General features: G+C 40.7%; 1 protein-coding gene across 2 annotated transcripts in view; it reads left to right on the plus strand.

Moving 5' to 3' along the window:
* Positions 1-16,810, plus strand: part of RBMX2 (RNA binding motif protein X-linked 2) — a 36,496-nt gene that overhangs the window by 7,722 nt on the left and 11,964 nt on the right. The window contains exons 4-6 of one of the 2 annotated variants that reach the window (XM_044682462.1): positions 3,820-3,949; positions 8,705-8,882; positions 15,135-15,946. In XM_044682462.1, the coding sequence (XP_044538397.1) occupies positions 3,820-3,949; positions 8,705-8,882; positions 15,135-15,772 (946 nt within the window). In that variant the 3' untranslated portion in view covers positions 15,773-15,946. Of the gene's footprint in view, positions 1-3,819; positions 3,950-8,704; positions 8,883-15,134; positions 15,947-16,810 lie in introns of those variants that run through there. The other variant, XM_044682463.1, reaches the window with a different exon arrangement.

Genomic DNA, 16,810 nt, shown 5'->3' on the forward strand with positions numbered 1-16,810 from the left:
CAGACATAGTCATGTCCTGCCCCTTTTTCTCTGTTCTGTAGATCTAAAACTTAATATTCAATGCCTCCAAAGTATGATATTTATAAGGATTTATTAATATTAAATTAGAGAGCTAGAGAAATGCAGGGAACCTTTCCCGCTCAGCACACCATCCACGTGCAAGAGGAGAGCGCATGCAGAGCCCAACCCCAATTAAAATACAGACTGCATAACCACACAGGTATACGCAAAGCAAAAGGAATTGTGGGTAATACAGAAAGGAAGTTTGGGGTAATGTAGTTTCAGGGGTTCAAGATCTTCCAACTTTACAGTTCTTTCATTCTTCTGCAGTTATCTTTTGTATTTACAGCATGCTACCTCCTGGATGCTCTTCTACTGCAATCTGGATCTCAATGACGCTGGAAAAAGGGAGAGAAGATCAGGGTGTAGGGTTGAGTTTTATTGCAAACCAATGTGTTGGGTCCTTAGGTTAGTACAGCCTTGCTGCCAGTAGCCTGGTGGATGGTTGAGGTGTGTGTGTGGTGAATGAACTCAGAGTAGGCCTCAGTTCACAGAGACTTTTCTTTCTTTTGGACTTTAGATGTCGTGGACCATGAGGTCAGCTAAAATTGCTTTCTCTTTGGTGTATAATTTCTGTTTTAGAGAGATTTGAGAGACCACAGGGGTCAGGAAAATGTCTCTAGTTCCCCATTTTGTTTGTTAATATGTTTATTTTATAAATGAATATTTTGTTGGAGTGAGCCTATGATTTTTCTTGTATATAATGATCCTGAGTGGGAAACATCCTTCCCCTGATGTAGATTAGCTACTCTGTAACTTAGTTTTCAAGAGTTGCCTGGAGCTCTGGGAGGTCAAGTGACTTAGATGGATATGTCTGAGGTTATACAGTCATTTCTGAATGTTGAATTCATGTCATTGTGGCCCTGAGGCCAGTTCTGTGTCCACTGTGCCTGCCCATCTCACAAAGACTTAGCCATACTTTGTTAGCAGTCAGCTTGAGTTAGAATTAGAATCTGATTTGGAAGGGCCCTCTTCTGGCCCTTGCTTGATAAATGCATCAGAAATGCATGGAAAGTCATGACTTAGACCTCAAGGACCTTGGAATTTCCAAGTAGTCTATATACTTTCCCTCCTTAAGCTGGTTATAGCTTCCCTACTCCTTAGTAGGGAAAAGAAACCATACTTCTTAAGCACTTGGAGGTTTACAAAGCTTCAAGGGTTCTTCCAGTGTCATTTTTGTCCCTATTTTACAATGAACTGTCTTTGACTTACTCTTCCAGCAGCTGGCTTGATGAGGACTTGAATACTTAGAATGACTTAAAATGGTTCTTGGACGGCAGACACATGGTCCATCATTGGGGTCTTCTTAGACCCCAGAAAAACAAAACAGAAACTGTCCTCCCAGGATAATAACCTTAAAGAGCCCAGAGTTACCACACTTACCACAGTGAGATATCAGAAGAGGATTTTATCTTCTGATCTTCTGACTAGAGCCAGTGCTCTGTCCCCTGTGCAGTGTTGAAGAATGGAGGTTTTCATGTGGTCTCTGTTTTCTTTACCTATCATTGGGTGTCAGCAGTGTTGATGAACCAGTCCATTCTTTTCCTTACAGGGCTGAGAAAACATATCAAGTGAGTTAGCTAGTAGCTTGGGCCAGGAGACCCAGGTTTGAGTCTGGGCTTTTCCTAGCTGTGACCTCACTTTTTCTGGCCTTCTTCTGTAAAATGGAGACACTTGTGCACTTCCTCCTTTACCCTGGGATCACGAGGAAAGACTATGGTAAATTCTTAAGAATTAGCAAAATGAACATTCTAAATTCATTTCATTATCCATGTAAACACTGGCAGCAGCAGCAATTTTGGGAAGCACCATGGACAGAATCATCCAGGCAGGACAGAGAGGAAGAGGTACTGTTTCTCAGGTGCATTTCATAGTCTGTGAGCTTTGGGAATTCCAAGTGAAGGAAGGATTTCCCAGCTCATCCTCTTGGAAACACCTTTCTTATCCATTCAGCTCTTTGCTCAGGTACTATTGAATCTATAAGACTGTGTATATATGTTGAAATTCTCTGTCCTGTGTATACAGATTGATTTCTTAAAAGGAAATAAGCTTCAGTTTTCCACTTATGTGGAATACCTCATTTCCTGAGGATGGCCAATAAATGAGGCATAACTCCTTGTATATATGCTTGTATCTATCCACATGTGTGTTTACATACACACATAATTACCATATATACCATTAACCTTTAAAGAGATAGTGTTTCTTTATTTGAAAGTGGCATGACAAAGGAGATCTATGGTATTAAATTTTTTTTTCATTCAAACCTTTCTGCTGATCCTTTTCTTAAAAAAGACCCAATTATAGGGATAGCAGGAGTTCATGCTAGAAAGTTGACCTTGGAGTCAGGAAACCCTGTTTCATTTCAAGTCCTGCCTCTGACACATGGTTTTGTGGCTCTAGGCAGGTCACATCACCCCATGTACTTCAGGTTCGGTGTTCTGGGCGTTCTCTAAGTAAATCTGTAAATTGCAAAGAAGGTGCAGAAGATATTACCTCACTAGGAACTACCAACACTGAGGAAATCACATATCAGCAACCCCCCCCCCCAAAAAAAAAAAAAAAAGCCGAGTATGGCACCCATGGCCTAGGGTAGCCATTCAGGATATATTTTAAGGAGCACTGAAGTCAAATTGTGAGGTCAGATCTCATTGAGTTCCTGTTCCCTGCCTCTGTGATTTGGAGCAGGTTACTCAAGCCCTCTGATTGTCGGGTGTCCTCTGGAAAATGAGTGAGTGGACTGGATGGCCTCAAAGGTCCCTTCTAGCCCCAGATCGGCTATTCTCTGATTGCCTCAGCTATTGTCATTGCCACGGTGGTTAGTATATTCTTCCTTAATCCTGAATCCAGGATTTCTTGGGTAGGGTTGGTATTTCCACTGACATGTCCAATATTCATCTTAACTCATTATGTTGGAAACATAACTCATTACCCTCTCCTCTTCCAAACTTCCCTATTTCTGTTGAGAGCACTATCATCTTCCCAGTCTCCCAAGCTCACAACTTAGTCCATGCTGTGGCCAAGGCCTATTGATTTCACCATCTCTCAAATATACCCTTTTCTCTTCTCTGACATTGTCATCACTCTAGTGCAAACCTTCATCCTACATATGTCTGGATTATTACAATGGCCTGCTGGTCAGTCTGCTTGCCTCAAGTCTTTTCCCCACTCTAATCCATCCTTCATTCAGTCACTAAACTGACTTTCCTGAAACACAGGTCAGACCATGTCTTGCCCCCTCCCCACTTCTTGCCCAACACATACTCTTCACTCCATTAATACTGGCTTCTCAGCTTGTGTAAAAACCAGACACTGTTTCTTGGCTCTGGGCAAAATTTTCTCTGGTTGCCCTCCATGTCTGAAATGCTCTTCTTCCTCAACTCTGTCTCATGATTTCCCTGGCTTTCTTTAAGTCTCAACTAACAAAATGCCATCATTTACAGGAAGCCTTTCCCAACTGCTCTTAATTCTGGTGCCATCCCTCTGTTAATTATTTCTTATTTAACCAGTACATGGCTTGCTTTGTTGTAAGTTCTCTGAGGAAAGGGGCTGTCTTTTGCCCCTTTGTGTCTCCCTAGCACAGTGCCTGGCACCTAGAGGGTGCTCAGTAAATGTTTATTAATTAATTGATTGATTGACACAGATCTCAGTTCCTCCATGACACTCATCTTGAGTTACTTTGTGTGGACAAATGCTTTCTTTCCCTAGTGGCCTGCCCTTTAAAGCTAACTGATTTTTTTATTCTTTTAAAATCAATAGATACGGGGAAATTGTTAACATTAATCTTGTACGAGATAAGAAGACTGGAAAATCCAAAGGATTCTGTTTTCTTTGCTATGAGGATCAGAGAAGCACCATTTTGGCCGTTGACAATTTTAATGGGATCAAGGTGAGTGGGTCTTTTCAAGTGATCAGGCTTCATTTTGGTTCTTATAGATGCTAAAGGTGCCCACCTAGTCAGCACAGTCCATCCCAGCAAATGCCTTAGCTGGAGCCCAGTGTTTAGGAACTGCTGTGCCACGATATGGGAGAAGATAGACTTTGGAAACCCAACTCCTTTAGTTCCCAAGTACCACTTTTCTGAACCTTTAATATAGAGGCTTTCACATTCAGAATGAGAGGAGACCTTCAAGCTTAGCTAGCTAATGAGCATGCCACTTCTCTTTTTTTTTAAGCTCTACAAGGTTTACAAAATGCTTTCTTCACAACTGGATGGGTGGTTCCATTTAATTCCATTTTATCAGTGAGAAACTGAGCCCTGGAAGATGGAGGTGGGGAGGAAGTAGCCTAGCCCAAGGTTACTCAACCAGTAAGTGTTAGAGTCAGGATTTGAACTTGGGCTTCCTGAGTTTAGGTTCAGCACTCTGTACTGCACGTATTCAGCCCCTTGATTTTACAGAATAAAAATCTGAGGCCTGAGAGAGTGGCTAATCTGAGGTACTGAACCAAATTGTTTCTTCTCTATCCCTCTTCTACTATTGCACATAGTCTCTTTTTGAGCAAGCATCTTCCCATCATCCCCCTACAATTCCAACATGTTCTTTCCCTAATATGTCACATATGTTGGGCAAAGAAGGAACCAGGAAACACAGCACAGTACAGGAGGAACAGACCTAGCCTGGGAGTCAGGAGGCCCTGATTTACATCTCTTTTCAGAAGTATGCTGGCTCCGTGATCTCGGGCAAATTCCTGGAAGTGAACCCCAGTTTTTTCCTACATAAAATATAGGTGCTGAGATTTGTGCTCCTTACTTTACAAGGGCATTGTGAATACAACATTTTATTAATCCTCATGGTAAACATTTTTTAAACTATGATTTCAACAAAAAATACAGTTCAGCACATGATTAAGCATCTGTAGTATACAAGAGACAGCTAAAAGCGTGTTGGTTAGTGTTGGGCTTGGTTTCAAGGAGACCTGAGTTCAAATCCTGTCTCAGACACTTCCTAGTTTTGTGAACTTGGGCAAGTCACTTGACCTTTGTCTGCCTCAGTTTCCTTATCTGTCAAATGGGGTTCATAATAGCACCTAACTTCCAGGGTGGTTGTTTTTATTTTCAAACCTCAAAGTACTCAAGACATGGGAGCTATCACTATTATTATGCTCCTTTGCCTTTGAATTTTCCTGGGACTTTTTTGTGGTAGAAGCAAAATCAGGATCTGCATGCAATGTGCCTATTCCTTCGTACAATTGTAGATTTGGAATTGGAAGGGGCCTTAAATGTTATCTAGTACAAACCCCTCATTTTTCAGATGACTCAAGCCTAGGTCCACACAGGGCATCATTGCGATTTGAACCAAGGTACTCTCGACTCTTATTCCAGCATTCTTCACTCTGCAAAACCAATCCTTCTGAACTTGCCTGCTTTTATTGATTGCACCATCGTGCTCCATTCACCTGGCTTTGCTACTGGCTTTGCAACCTGGGAGTTATTCTCAACTCCTCACTCTTCCTCACCCTGTATATCCAGTCTGTTGCTCAGTGTTGTTGGATCTACATCAACACCCCCTCAGACATTTGTCTCCACTCCAGTCACATGGCCACCACTCCATTTCATGTTCTCATCATCTCTTACTTAGATTAGTACTACCATGGATTCCTAATTGGTCTCTCTTCCTTTTCTAATCTATCAGAGTTATAGATTTGACTCTGTCATTGCCTACCTCAATAAACTCCAATGGCTCTCTATTACCATAAGGCCAAATATGTACTTCATTTGACAATTAAAGTCCTTCCTAACATGGCTCCAAGTTACCTGTTCAGCCTTATTAGACATTACTTTTCTTCATGCGCTCTTGGGTTTAGCCAAACTGGCCATCTTGCCATTCCTCCCCCATGGCATTCTCCTGCATGCTTGCTCATCTCTCTCTTAGAAGCCCTGGTTTCCTGCAAAACTCCATGCAAATACCTACTTTAGAGCTTTCCTTCTGCCTAAATCTCTTTGTATTTATTTTATATATGCTTATGTGGGTACATGGGTTCATGTTGTCTTTACCTATAGAATGAATGGTAGCTTCTTGAAGGCAGGGCCTGGTTCATTTTTGGAAACCTTCAAGGTAAAATTTTTTTAAATGACCAATAAATTTAATTCTGCACACATTCATAAGCATCTACTGTGTACAAGTCTCTATGTCAAGGTTGAGGGACATAAAGATGAAAAAAATGTCGTTTTTCCTCTTATTCTATTAGGGAATGGCATGTATATAGAATACTTATAAGCCTACTTTGATAGAGCCATCGAGGTCATGAAGTGGGGAGGAGGGGACACAACGCAGGAAATAAGTCTGGGAATGGATGCTTCAACCAGGTAAAGGAAACCCTGAAATGCTTGGCCAAGGAATTTATAGTTGTACTTATAGCTGACATTTGTATATGACTAAGTTTTGCAAAGCACTTTTTAGATCTGGTCTCATTGGAACTTTGTAAAAACCCTGGGACACTGGCAGATGTTCTTATGCTACCCATCTCACTGGGAGCAAATGAGATAATGTATGGAAAGCATGTTGTAAACCTTAAAGTGCTATAGAAACGTGTTATTAATATGGTGAAGTGAGAAGCCAGATTACAAGTGGTTAAGTTGGGAATGGATGGTAAGAAAGTCGAGGCAGTAAGTGTAGACTTCTCTTCTTTAGAATATAGCAGTCAAAAAGATGGTAATTTGAGGGGATGGAAGGGACAAGGAAAACTATTTTTTTTTTGGAATATTGGAGAACTGAGCATGTTTGTGTGCAGTAGGGAATGAGCAAGTAGAATACTCTTGAAGTAATCCTTTCCTGATTTTTCTCTGCTCTCTTGCTGTTCATCCACTCATTCTGGTCCTCACTTTCCTTCTCTGAAGAATGGGGAGGGGGGTGGCAGGAACAGATTAGATGACCCATTTTAAAAGTTTCTTCTAGCTCTACATCCTTTTAGATTCCTAAAGTCCTTTCCACAAGAAGGGCCCATAGCAGATTGGAGAAATGCCCAACTAATAGGTAGATGAGAGTGTTTATGAATGGAGCCTGGGCCCTTCTAATGGATAGTCATGCACTGGCAGGGGTTCATTTTAACTTCTTTTGTGTCTTGAACCTCTCTGACACTCTGGTGAAGCCCATGGACCCCTTCTCAGAAAAATGTTTTTAAATGCCTAAAAGAAAGTACTAAGGAAACCAGCTGTATTGAAATAGAGATGTGACTTTTTTTTCCCATTCAGATTCACAGATTCCCTTGAAATCTCTAGACTCCATGGGGATCCATGGAGCCCAGGTTAAGAACCCCTGGCCTGTGGTACAGCTTATCTTTTTATCCTAGTGGCTGTGCTTCTTGTTGTAATAAGGTCTTTGAATAAAGGAGAGTCAGGGAATTGGCAGAAGGTGAAGGGTGGTGGCGTGTTTTTATAGAAGGGTTTTTGAAAACTTGGAAATCAAGCAAGCCCGAGTGCTCAAAGTTCTGGGCAAAATCTGGGGGTGCTAGCGACCCTAGGGATAAAGGGAGGCATGCAGAAGACCTGTAGTCCGTGTTAGGGCTAGAACCTTTTTACCTGTAGTCTTCCATTAAAGTAAGGGGTTAATTGATTAATTGGAAGACTGGCCTGAGAGTCTGAGAATAAGGTGGTAGTATAGAAAAAGGGAAGGTAGGATTTTCCCCTGGTTTTCATTATCCAGTCTTATCTCACGTTGTTCTCCTTGGCACTACACATACCAGCCACCCTGGGCTTCTTCGTCTCTTGCTCAACTCCCTGCTCTCTCACTTCTTTGCTTCTGGGCTCTTCTCTGTGTTTGGAATACTATCCTCCTTGTGCTCTCTGCTGAATCTTGGCTTTCCAGCACCAAGTCCAGTATCCTGCATATAATAACTGCAGGAAAAGAAATGCTTTTTGACTTGTGTTATGTTCAATTGAATTCCTACCCATCCTTTAAAACCCAGTTCAGACTAGGCCTCTTCTTCTGACTGGCAGCGGCTTTCCTCCACCCCCACGACCTCACATAGCCCTTGGTTTATACCGCTCTAAGGCACTCACTAGGTAAATAGGAACAGTAGGGCCCCTATGTCCATGGGGGATATGTTCCGAGACCTCAGATACAAGCAAACTCCTGCTCACCCTATATACACACATACATACATACATACATACATACATACATACATACATACATGTGTGTGTATATATATATATATATATATATATACATATATATACACACACACACACACACACGTATATTTATAGTTATATATGCTCTCTCTTCCTGTTCCTGCCCCTGGACTCCATGCATCACAGTTCTTTCCCTTCATAAATAACTGACACCTGAGATAAGGGAGCCCTACCTACTCTATTGCTGTTTGTGTCTGATCTGCCTACTAGACTGTCTAAACATTCTAACTCTTCAGAGTAATTCCTGTGCTCAGACAGTTCTTAATAAATGTTTGAATCCTCAAAGCCAGCGTGTCACCTGGCCAGCTCTTTGTACTTAGTCTTAGTAGCAGACTTCTTTACTGGTTGAAGTTAAAGATTGGGGGAGGAGTTCATTCTTTACCTGTCTAAATTCAGTGCCTTGTCAGTTGCCTGAGTGTTGGATGTGATTGGAGGGTTTTTTGGTAATTGTTTGGATAGTCATGCAGTAAATGATAGTATTAACTGGTGATATCACTGTCCTTACTCCAGATAAGAGGAAGAACTATCCGAGTAGACCACGTGGCTAATTATAGACCCCCTAAGGATTCCAAGAATCTCGATGATATCACCAGAACCATTCGAGAGAAGGGCTGTGGGATTAAAACCCCACCTTCTAGTTCTCCTGGCTCTTCCGAAGATGAGATGTCTTTGAAAAAATATAAAAAAGGTAAAGTTTGTGATGTCAGAGCACACACCTTCAGTTATTGATTGCTTTGTTAATTTTGATAAAATATGCTGCCCTGATAATCCACATAAGCTGTTGGGAAGGAGTTCCAGTACTGGACATTATCTGATCTGTGGGAATGCGAACGCTCCATGTGCTGGTAGAAAGCTCCTTTGCTGGGACCCCACAACCACCTCAGGCTGTCCTACATGGAGCTGCCAAAGGAATTTTCCTTAAGTGCAGCTCTGACCATATCCCTACTCAAGCAGCTTCCGTGTCTTCCTTTTGCCTCTAGGATAAAATAAGAACTCCTCTGTTTGGCTTTTAAAGCCCTACTCAGCTTTGCTCCAGCTGGGTTTTGCAGTTTCAGTGGATGTTACTCCTTCATTCTCTGAGCCAGTTCTGCTGACACCTCTCTAGTCCTCATGCACTCCAGAAACTGTCTTTGTACTGGCCAGTCCCCATACCTGGTATGCACTCCCTCCTTCCTTACACCTCAGAGAACCTTCAGGCACTATGTCCTTCATGAGCCTTTTTGCCAGCCCCCCAACTGCTAATCCCAAATTACCTTGTGTTCCGATGTTCAGTCGTGTCTGACTCTTCATAACTGCATTTGGGGTTTTCTTGGCTGAAATACTGGAGTGGTTTGTCATTTCCTTTTCTGGCTCATTTTACAGAGGAGGAAACTGAGGCAAACAGGGTTAAGCAACTCACCCAAGGTCATCCAGCTAGGAAGTTTCTGAGGCTGGATTTGAACTCAGGAAGATGAGTCTTCCTGACTCTCAACTTGGTGTTCTGTGCACTGCACCTCCACCTAGCTTTGTTTTGTTTGTAGTGATCTGCCATGTATTTTTGCTGCATGTATTCCATTAGAATGTCAGTTCCTTATGAGCAGGGATTGTTTATTCTTTGTACTTGTATCCTCAGTACCTCCCACAGTGCTTGGAACATAGTAAGGCTTAGTAAATAATTCTTTATTTAATTATCAACTTAATATTCAATGATGTCAGCATCACTAGTTTGACTTGCTTGGTGATTATATTTCATTTTGAATGCATAGAATGTTGTGCCTTCTCAATCATTCCATCTAAGCCTCAGGATTCTTTAGTCACTTTTCCATTTATGGTTTACTCTGTACTTGTGGCTTGTCATTTTTCACTGTTTCTTTATCAAGATTTTTCCAGATTGTGCACCCTCATGTTGTATTGGAGCATTCTTTTACAATAATAATGTTTTGCAATTTATGTAACTAATCTTCTGTTGTCTGGTACTTAGTTTACTTCTAATTTTTTTGCAATTACATATGCTGCTGTGAAACTCTTGGAACAGACAGTTCCTTTTTTGTCTTTTTTTAATTAATAAAAATAAAACCAAACCCTTACTTTCTGTCTTATTAATAAAACTTTCAAGAAAGAAGAGCAGCAAGGGCTAGGCCCATGTCGGCAAAGCCGTGGCATGGGGGCCTGGGTGGCACAGAGAGGGCAGCTCAGTTCCCCCTCTCCACAGCATCCAAGGACATTATTTGCATGCCCTGCCCCTCTGGCCAGCCACCCAATGCAAGCACTTCTTCCACTGTCTGGGGTAACATGGGGGGTTCACAGGCAGCTTGAAGTTGCAATTTGGACATGCAGTCTTGAAAATGTTCACCAACACTGGGCTAGGCTAATAGCGTTTAGTGACTTATCCAGGGTCATAGTTAGGAAGTGTCTGAGGCCAGATTTGAACTTGGGACCTCCTAATTCCAGACCTGGTCTAGCTGTCCCTTTTGTTGTCTCATAATACTTTCAGAGTATCTTTACAACAATGGGATTGTTGTGACAAAGGGTATGATTATTTTTATAACTTTCATGGTATGCTTCTGGGAGTTCTACAAAAACTTTTTTATTCCACCAGCAGTGAATGAGCATATAGAGAGTTCTTGTTTTACTTAAGTGACTGCTCTGCAGACCTCTCTATAAACCAATTTTTGCATAATGTGAATTTGCCCATGGACTTGAGCAAAGGAGGAAGGGGACCTCGTGCCTCTGTGGAAGGAGGGGAATAGCACACAGTTCAAGGACACAAGGGAACCAGGAGCAGAGAATTGAGAGCAAGAGGAGGAACACATGAGGGGTTAAGGCCAGCCACGACAGGGCCTGGCTGGAACCCAAAGGAAGAACACATGTGGAGGCTGGACATGGACATAGACAGGAGACAGGTGACACATAGGAGCAGGGAACAGGCATATGGTATTTGAGCCCAGATGGTTGGAAGGCAGATATGTGGGGGTGGGACATATGCCAGGTAGGTAGAATGGGTAAAGGTCTTTTCTGATGTTCTTGAGAACTGATGGAGTTCTCATGTCCAGGTCCTAGCCAGTGGCAAGAGTGGAGATCTCTGGTACCTTTGTTCATCTGCTTTCATTTGGAGGGTTTTGTTTTTGTGTGTGTGTGTGTGTGTGTGTGTGTGTGTGTGTGTGTGTGTGTGTGTGTGTAGGATGCTAAGGAGTAGGAGTGGAAAGAGAGAGCATAGTACTGTACAGTAAAGTTAACATAGGTATTTTCTTGGAGTGCAAATAAATTTCTTTTAGAATCTTTATGTAAAGTTGAATTTACATAATATATATTTATGTAAAGTGAGAACTGTTTACATGTGTTTCTCAGTACTTTCTTCAGGGGGGCAGCTGGGTAGCTCAGTGGATTGAAAGTTAGGCCTAGAGAGGGGAGGCCCTGGGTTCAAATCTGGCCTCAGACACTTCCCAGCTGTGTGACCCTGGGCAAGTCACTTAACCCCCATTGCCTAGCCCTTACTGCTCTTCTGCCTTGGAATCAACAGAAAGTATTGATTCCAAGATGGAAGGCAAGGGTTTAATAATAATAATAATTTCTTCAGCATTAAGCTTCTTATTTTTCCAAATTACAGGTGGTACTTCAAAGTTGTTTTAATTTGCATGCTTTTGATTATCGATAAGGTGAGACATTTAAAAAAATAAGTTTCCATTGATATCTTCTGCTTCTAGCCTCATCCTAGCTGTCCGTAGGGTCTTTCCTCCTCTCCATCCCAGAGTGCCATCCCATATAACAAATAACAATTTCTTTTTAAAGAGGAAAAAAATGAGAACTGATTGTTACATTAAACGAGTCCAAAAACATATGGACCTCCCACCTAGTTTAAAAAAATTTTTTTTAAACCCTTACCTTCCGTCTTGGAATCAATACTATGTATTGGTTCTAAGGCAGAAGAGTGGTAAGTGCTAGGCAATGGGGGTTAAGTGACTTGCCCAGGGTCACACAGCTAGGAAGTGTCTGAGGTCAGATTGGAACCCAGGACCTCCCATCTCTAGGCCTGGCTCTCAATCCACTGAGCCACCCAGCTGCCCCCTTTGTCCCACCCTTGTTGAAGGGGCAGATTGAGACTGTCTCCCCATATCTCTAAATCTTGCTTGATCTTTAATTTTGTTGCATTTGCTTTTGATTTTCTGATATGTGATTTCCATTTGCATTGTTGTAGGCACTGTACATATTGTTTCCTTGGCTTCACTTAGTTTACTCTGAAACAGTTCATGTAAGTCTTCCTGTGCTTCTTTGTAATTCGTCACACACATCATTTTTTACAGAACAATTGTATTCCATTACGTTCATGTGCCACAGTTTCTTTAGTCATTCCCCAGTCATTGGGCATCTACTTTCTAATCACAAAAGTGCTCCTATAAATATTTTGATGTATATGGGAACTTTCTTCTGTTTGAAGGCTTTTTTGGAGTAATAGAACCTTTAGTTCAAAGGGTAAAGACATCTTAATCACTTTATTTGCATAATTCCAAATTGCCTTCTAAAATGGTTGTGCCATTTCATAGCTCAGAGGTGGAACTTTTTTAAAAGCAATTATTAACTGTGTCCTATTTTGACCATTGTAGACCAGCTAAAGATATGACTGTGATTTTAAAACTTCTCTTTTTCTATATTTTATTTCCAATTGCACATAAAAATTTTTAGTATTTGTTTCAAAAAATTTTGTTCCAAATTCTCTCCCTTTCCCCTCACCGGGAAGGCAAGCAATTTGATACAGGTTATACATCAATAATCGTGCAAAACATTTCTATATTAGTAATGTCGTGAAAGAAACATAGACCAAAAAGCAAACCCCCAAAAGAAGAAAAATAAAGGAATTTAGAAAAAAAAGTACGCTTCACTCTGCAGTCAGACTACATCAGTTCTTTCTCTGGAGGTAAGGTAGCATTTTTCATCATGAATCCTTCAAAATGTCTTAGATCGTTGTATTGCTGAGGATTGTTAAGTCATTCACAGTTAATCATCATACAATATCGCTGTTTCTGTGTATAATGTTCTCATGATTCTTCTCATTTTACTTTGCATCACTTCATGTGAGTTTTTCCAAAAGAATCCTGCTTTTCACAATTGTATTCCATCACAATTGTATACCACAACTTATTTTAGTCTTTCTTCAACTGATAGACATCCCCTTAATTCCATTTCTTTGCCACCACAAAAAGAGCTGCTTCAAATACTTTTGTACATTTAAGTCTTTTTCCTTTTTAAAAAAAATCTCTTTGGGGTATAGACCTAGTAGTGGTATTGCTGAGCCAAACGGTATGCAGTTTTAATTCCTTTGGGGCATAGTTCCAAATTGCTCTCCAGAGTGGTTGAATCATATAACAACTCCACATCTCCTCCAACATTTGTCACTGAGGAATGACTTATATTCTTATAAATTTGATTCTATTCTCCATATATTTAAGACTTTTTCCCCTAGTTTTCTTTCCTTTAAAAAAAAGAAAACCCTTACCATCCACCTTAGAATCTATATACTAAGTATGGATTCCAAGATAGAAGAGTGGTAAGAGCAAGGCATTTGGGGTTGAATGATCTCCCCAGAGTCATAGAGCTAGGAAGTGTCTGAGGCTACATTTGAACTTAGGTCCACCTGTTTCCAGGTCTGGCTCTCTGTCCACTGAGCCACCTAGCTATCTATCCCTCTGTTTTCCTTTTATTCTTGTCTGCGTTGTTTTTGTAAGACCTTTTAAATTTAATGCAGTTAAAATGCTATCTTTTGTTTGGTCAAAAATTCTTTCCTTAAATATATATCTGACAGGTAAACTATTCCATGTTCCCCTATCTACTTATGGTATCACCCGTTAAGCCTAAATCAGTTGTTCCCAAACTTTTTTGGCCTACTACCCCCTTTCCAGAAAAAATATTACTTAGCCCCCTGGGAATTAATTTAAAAAAAAATTTAATAGCAATTAATAGGAAAGATAAATGCACCTGTGGCCATCACAGCTTCTCTGGATCACTGCAGCACCCACCAGGGGGCGGTAGCGCCCACTTTGGGAATCACTGGCCTAAATCCTGTACCCATTTTGACTTTATCTTGATATAGTGTGAGATGTGGTCTAAGCCTAAATTTCTTCCATGTCATTTTTCAGTTTTCCCAGTAGATTTTGTCGAATAGTGAATTCTTGTCCCAAAAGCGTGGACCTTTGGGTTTATCAAACACAGATTATTGTGGTCATTTACTACTGTGTATTATGTCCCTCATATATTTCTTTGATTCACTCCTCTATTTCTTAGCCACTACTAGATTATTTTAGTGATAATAGCTTTATAGTATGGTTTGAGATATGGCATGGCAAAACAATAATATACATCATGTATATATGTATATATGCATTTGATATCAAGTTTTTATCTGTCCTGTTTGCCACAAATAGTTTCCCAATCTGTTTTTATTCAATTATGCTGTTTTTGTTGTAAGAATTTTTATTTTCATGTGATTGAACACATTTTGTGTCTAATTTGTTTTCTATTTGTCAAATAGGGAAAAATTCATCTCCCCTCTTTGTCATTTTCATTTATAGTTGGAAAAAAGTTAGTTATTTAATGTTTGTTTCATTAGTTTGGAATTCACTGTGAGATTTTGATCTAAATACATTTCTTACCATTGTTCTTGGGTATGTTGGTTAAACAATAAATCCTGTCCCTGAATTTTATTTTCTAGAGATTTATTAGAGATGAATATTCTGTATATATTTTAGTCTATCATTTTGACATAAAGAAGATTAGAAATATTACTTCTCCTCCTGGAGCTTCTTCCCGAAGATATTTAGTATAACTAGACTGTTTGTTTCTTGTTTTTGCTGCCAGGTTACTTTCCTTTTAAATATTCTTATTCATGAACTATGTTATCTGTGTTTGCTATGTATATAGAGAAGATAGAACAACAGCCTCTTCATCATTGATATAATTATTCTTTCAGACAAAAAAGAAAAAAAAAGGAAGAAAAAAGACAGAGATGCTAAAATGACTATGGATAAACAGGAGATGCCTACATCATCTTCCCTAGTATCTCAACACAAGACCAGAAAGGAAAAGGAAGGTGTTGGCTTTGGAAAATCTGCCATTATAGGCCTTGAGAGGGGCAGTAGTCCTGAGAGACGTGAAGGGCGTGAAGGACGATGTGATGGACGTGAAGGGTGTGATGGACCTGCAAGACAGGATGGACATGAGGGGAGTGAAGTGCGGGAAGGGTATGATGGACATGAAGGGAGTGAAGGACATGATGGACATGGAGAAGGATGTGAAGGACATAATTGCCCAACTGGCTCACCTGTATCCCCCCAAAGTCAGCTTGAGTATGCAGAGACCTCAAGGAAGGAAAAGTCATGGCACAAGAAATCCTCAGGCAGCTCTAGCAGGAAAGAAAAAAGAAAAAAAGAGAAGAGCAAGCATCGGGACAGAAGCCGGAGCTCTGAAAAGCACTCACACCGCCATGAGGAACATTCTGAAGGGAGGACTAAGAAAAGGAAGCACAAACACAAGTCCCGAAGCTCCACAAAAGACTCTCATTCCAGAGATCGGGACCCATCTTACTCAAGTCACCACAAGTCCAGTTAGATGGATGGCTTGGCTCAACTTTTCTGTCATCCTAGAAATGAAGATTCATCTTTAAAAAATAACTCATCTGAGCTAAGCTGGTATTATAGCTTCTATAAAATAAAGTCTCTGCTGCTCAGTACCCTCGCTTTCTTGAGTATTGTAATTAGAGGACTCTGGACCCTCCAAATATAAGGGTAATACAGTAATTCTTAACCTCTAGGGTCCATGAGCTTCAAAACAAAAGAAATACTTTAATAGTCGTATTTCTGTATAATTGTTTTCTTTTCCATTCCTATGTATTTTATTTTATGCATTTAAAAACATTATTCCAAGAAGAGGTCCATAGGCTTTTTGATCCTGTCCGAGGAGTTGGGAGCTTAAAAAAGGTTTTAGAACCCTGTGGTGTTGTGGAAAGAGCACTGTCCTGGGAGCCAGGTAGCCTGGATGCCAATTTTAGTTCTTATTAGCTCCATGACACTGGTCAAATCACTTACTACCCTTCTTTGACCTTTTGTTTCCTCTTTCAAGTACGAGAGTTGCATTATCTAAACTCCCTTCCAGTTTGGAGTTTCATTTCTCTATTTGACAAGGGAAGGGACTTCCATAGAAGCCAACTCTTTGTGGATGGAAGTGGCTGGCCACCGACCCCTCCTGAGGTAAACTATCCCACACAAGGATCTGGATTTGACCAACAACAATGTGTCATTAGAGGACAGATAGAACCTTAACCTCGGAAGGATAGGATCAGAGAAGGGACTGGACTTGAGAGTTTATTCATAAGGAGAACTTCTGGCTGAGGAAACGTCCTTTATCCATGCAGGTCAGCATCTTCACTTCAATTTCGTCTTCAAGAGCTGCCTGGGGTGAAGTGACTTCCCCAGCATCACACACAGCCAGGATGAATCGGAGTGAACCCAGTGCTTACTTACCTCTTTCAGGGCCTGCTTTATCTGCTGTGCCATGCTGTCTCTATTCTGTAATTTATTTGAAATGGTCAAATACAGACCCAGTGATCTCAAATCTGCCTTGGATCAAAGTGGAATGTGGCCTATAATT

This window comes from Gracilinanus agilis, chromosome X (genome assembly GCF_016433145.1).
Source record: "Gracilinanus agilis isolate LMUSP501 chromosome X, AgileGrace, whole genome shotgun sequence".
NCBI lineage: Eukaryota > Metazoa > Chordata > Mammalia > Didelphimorphia > Didelphidae > Gracilinanus > Gracilinanus agilis.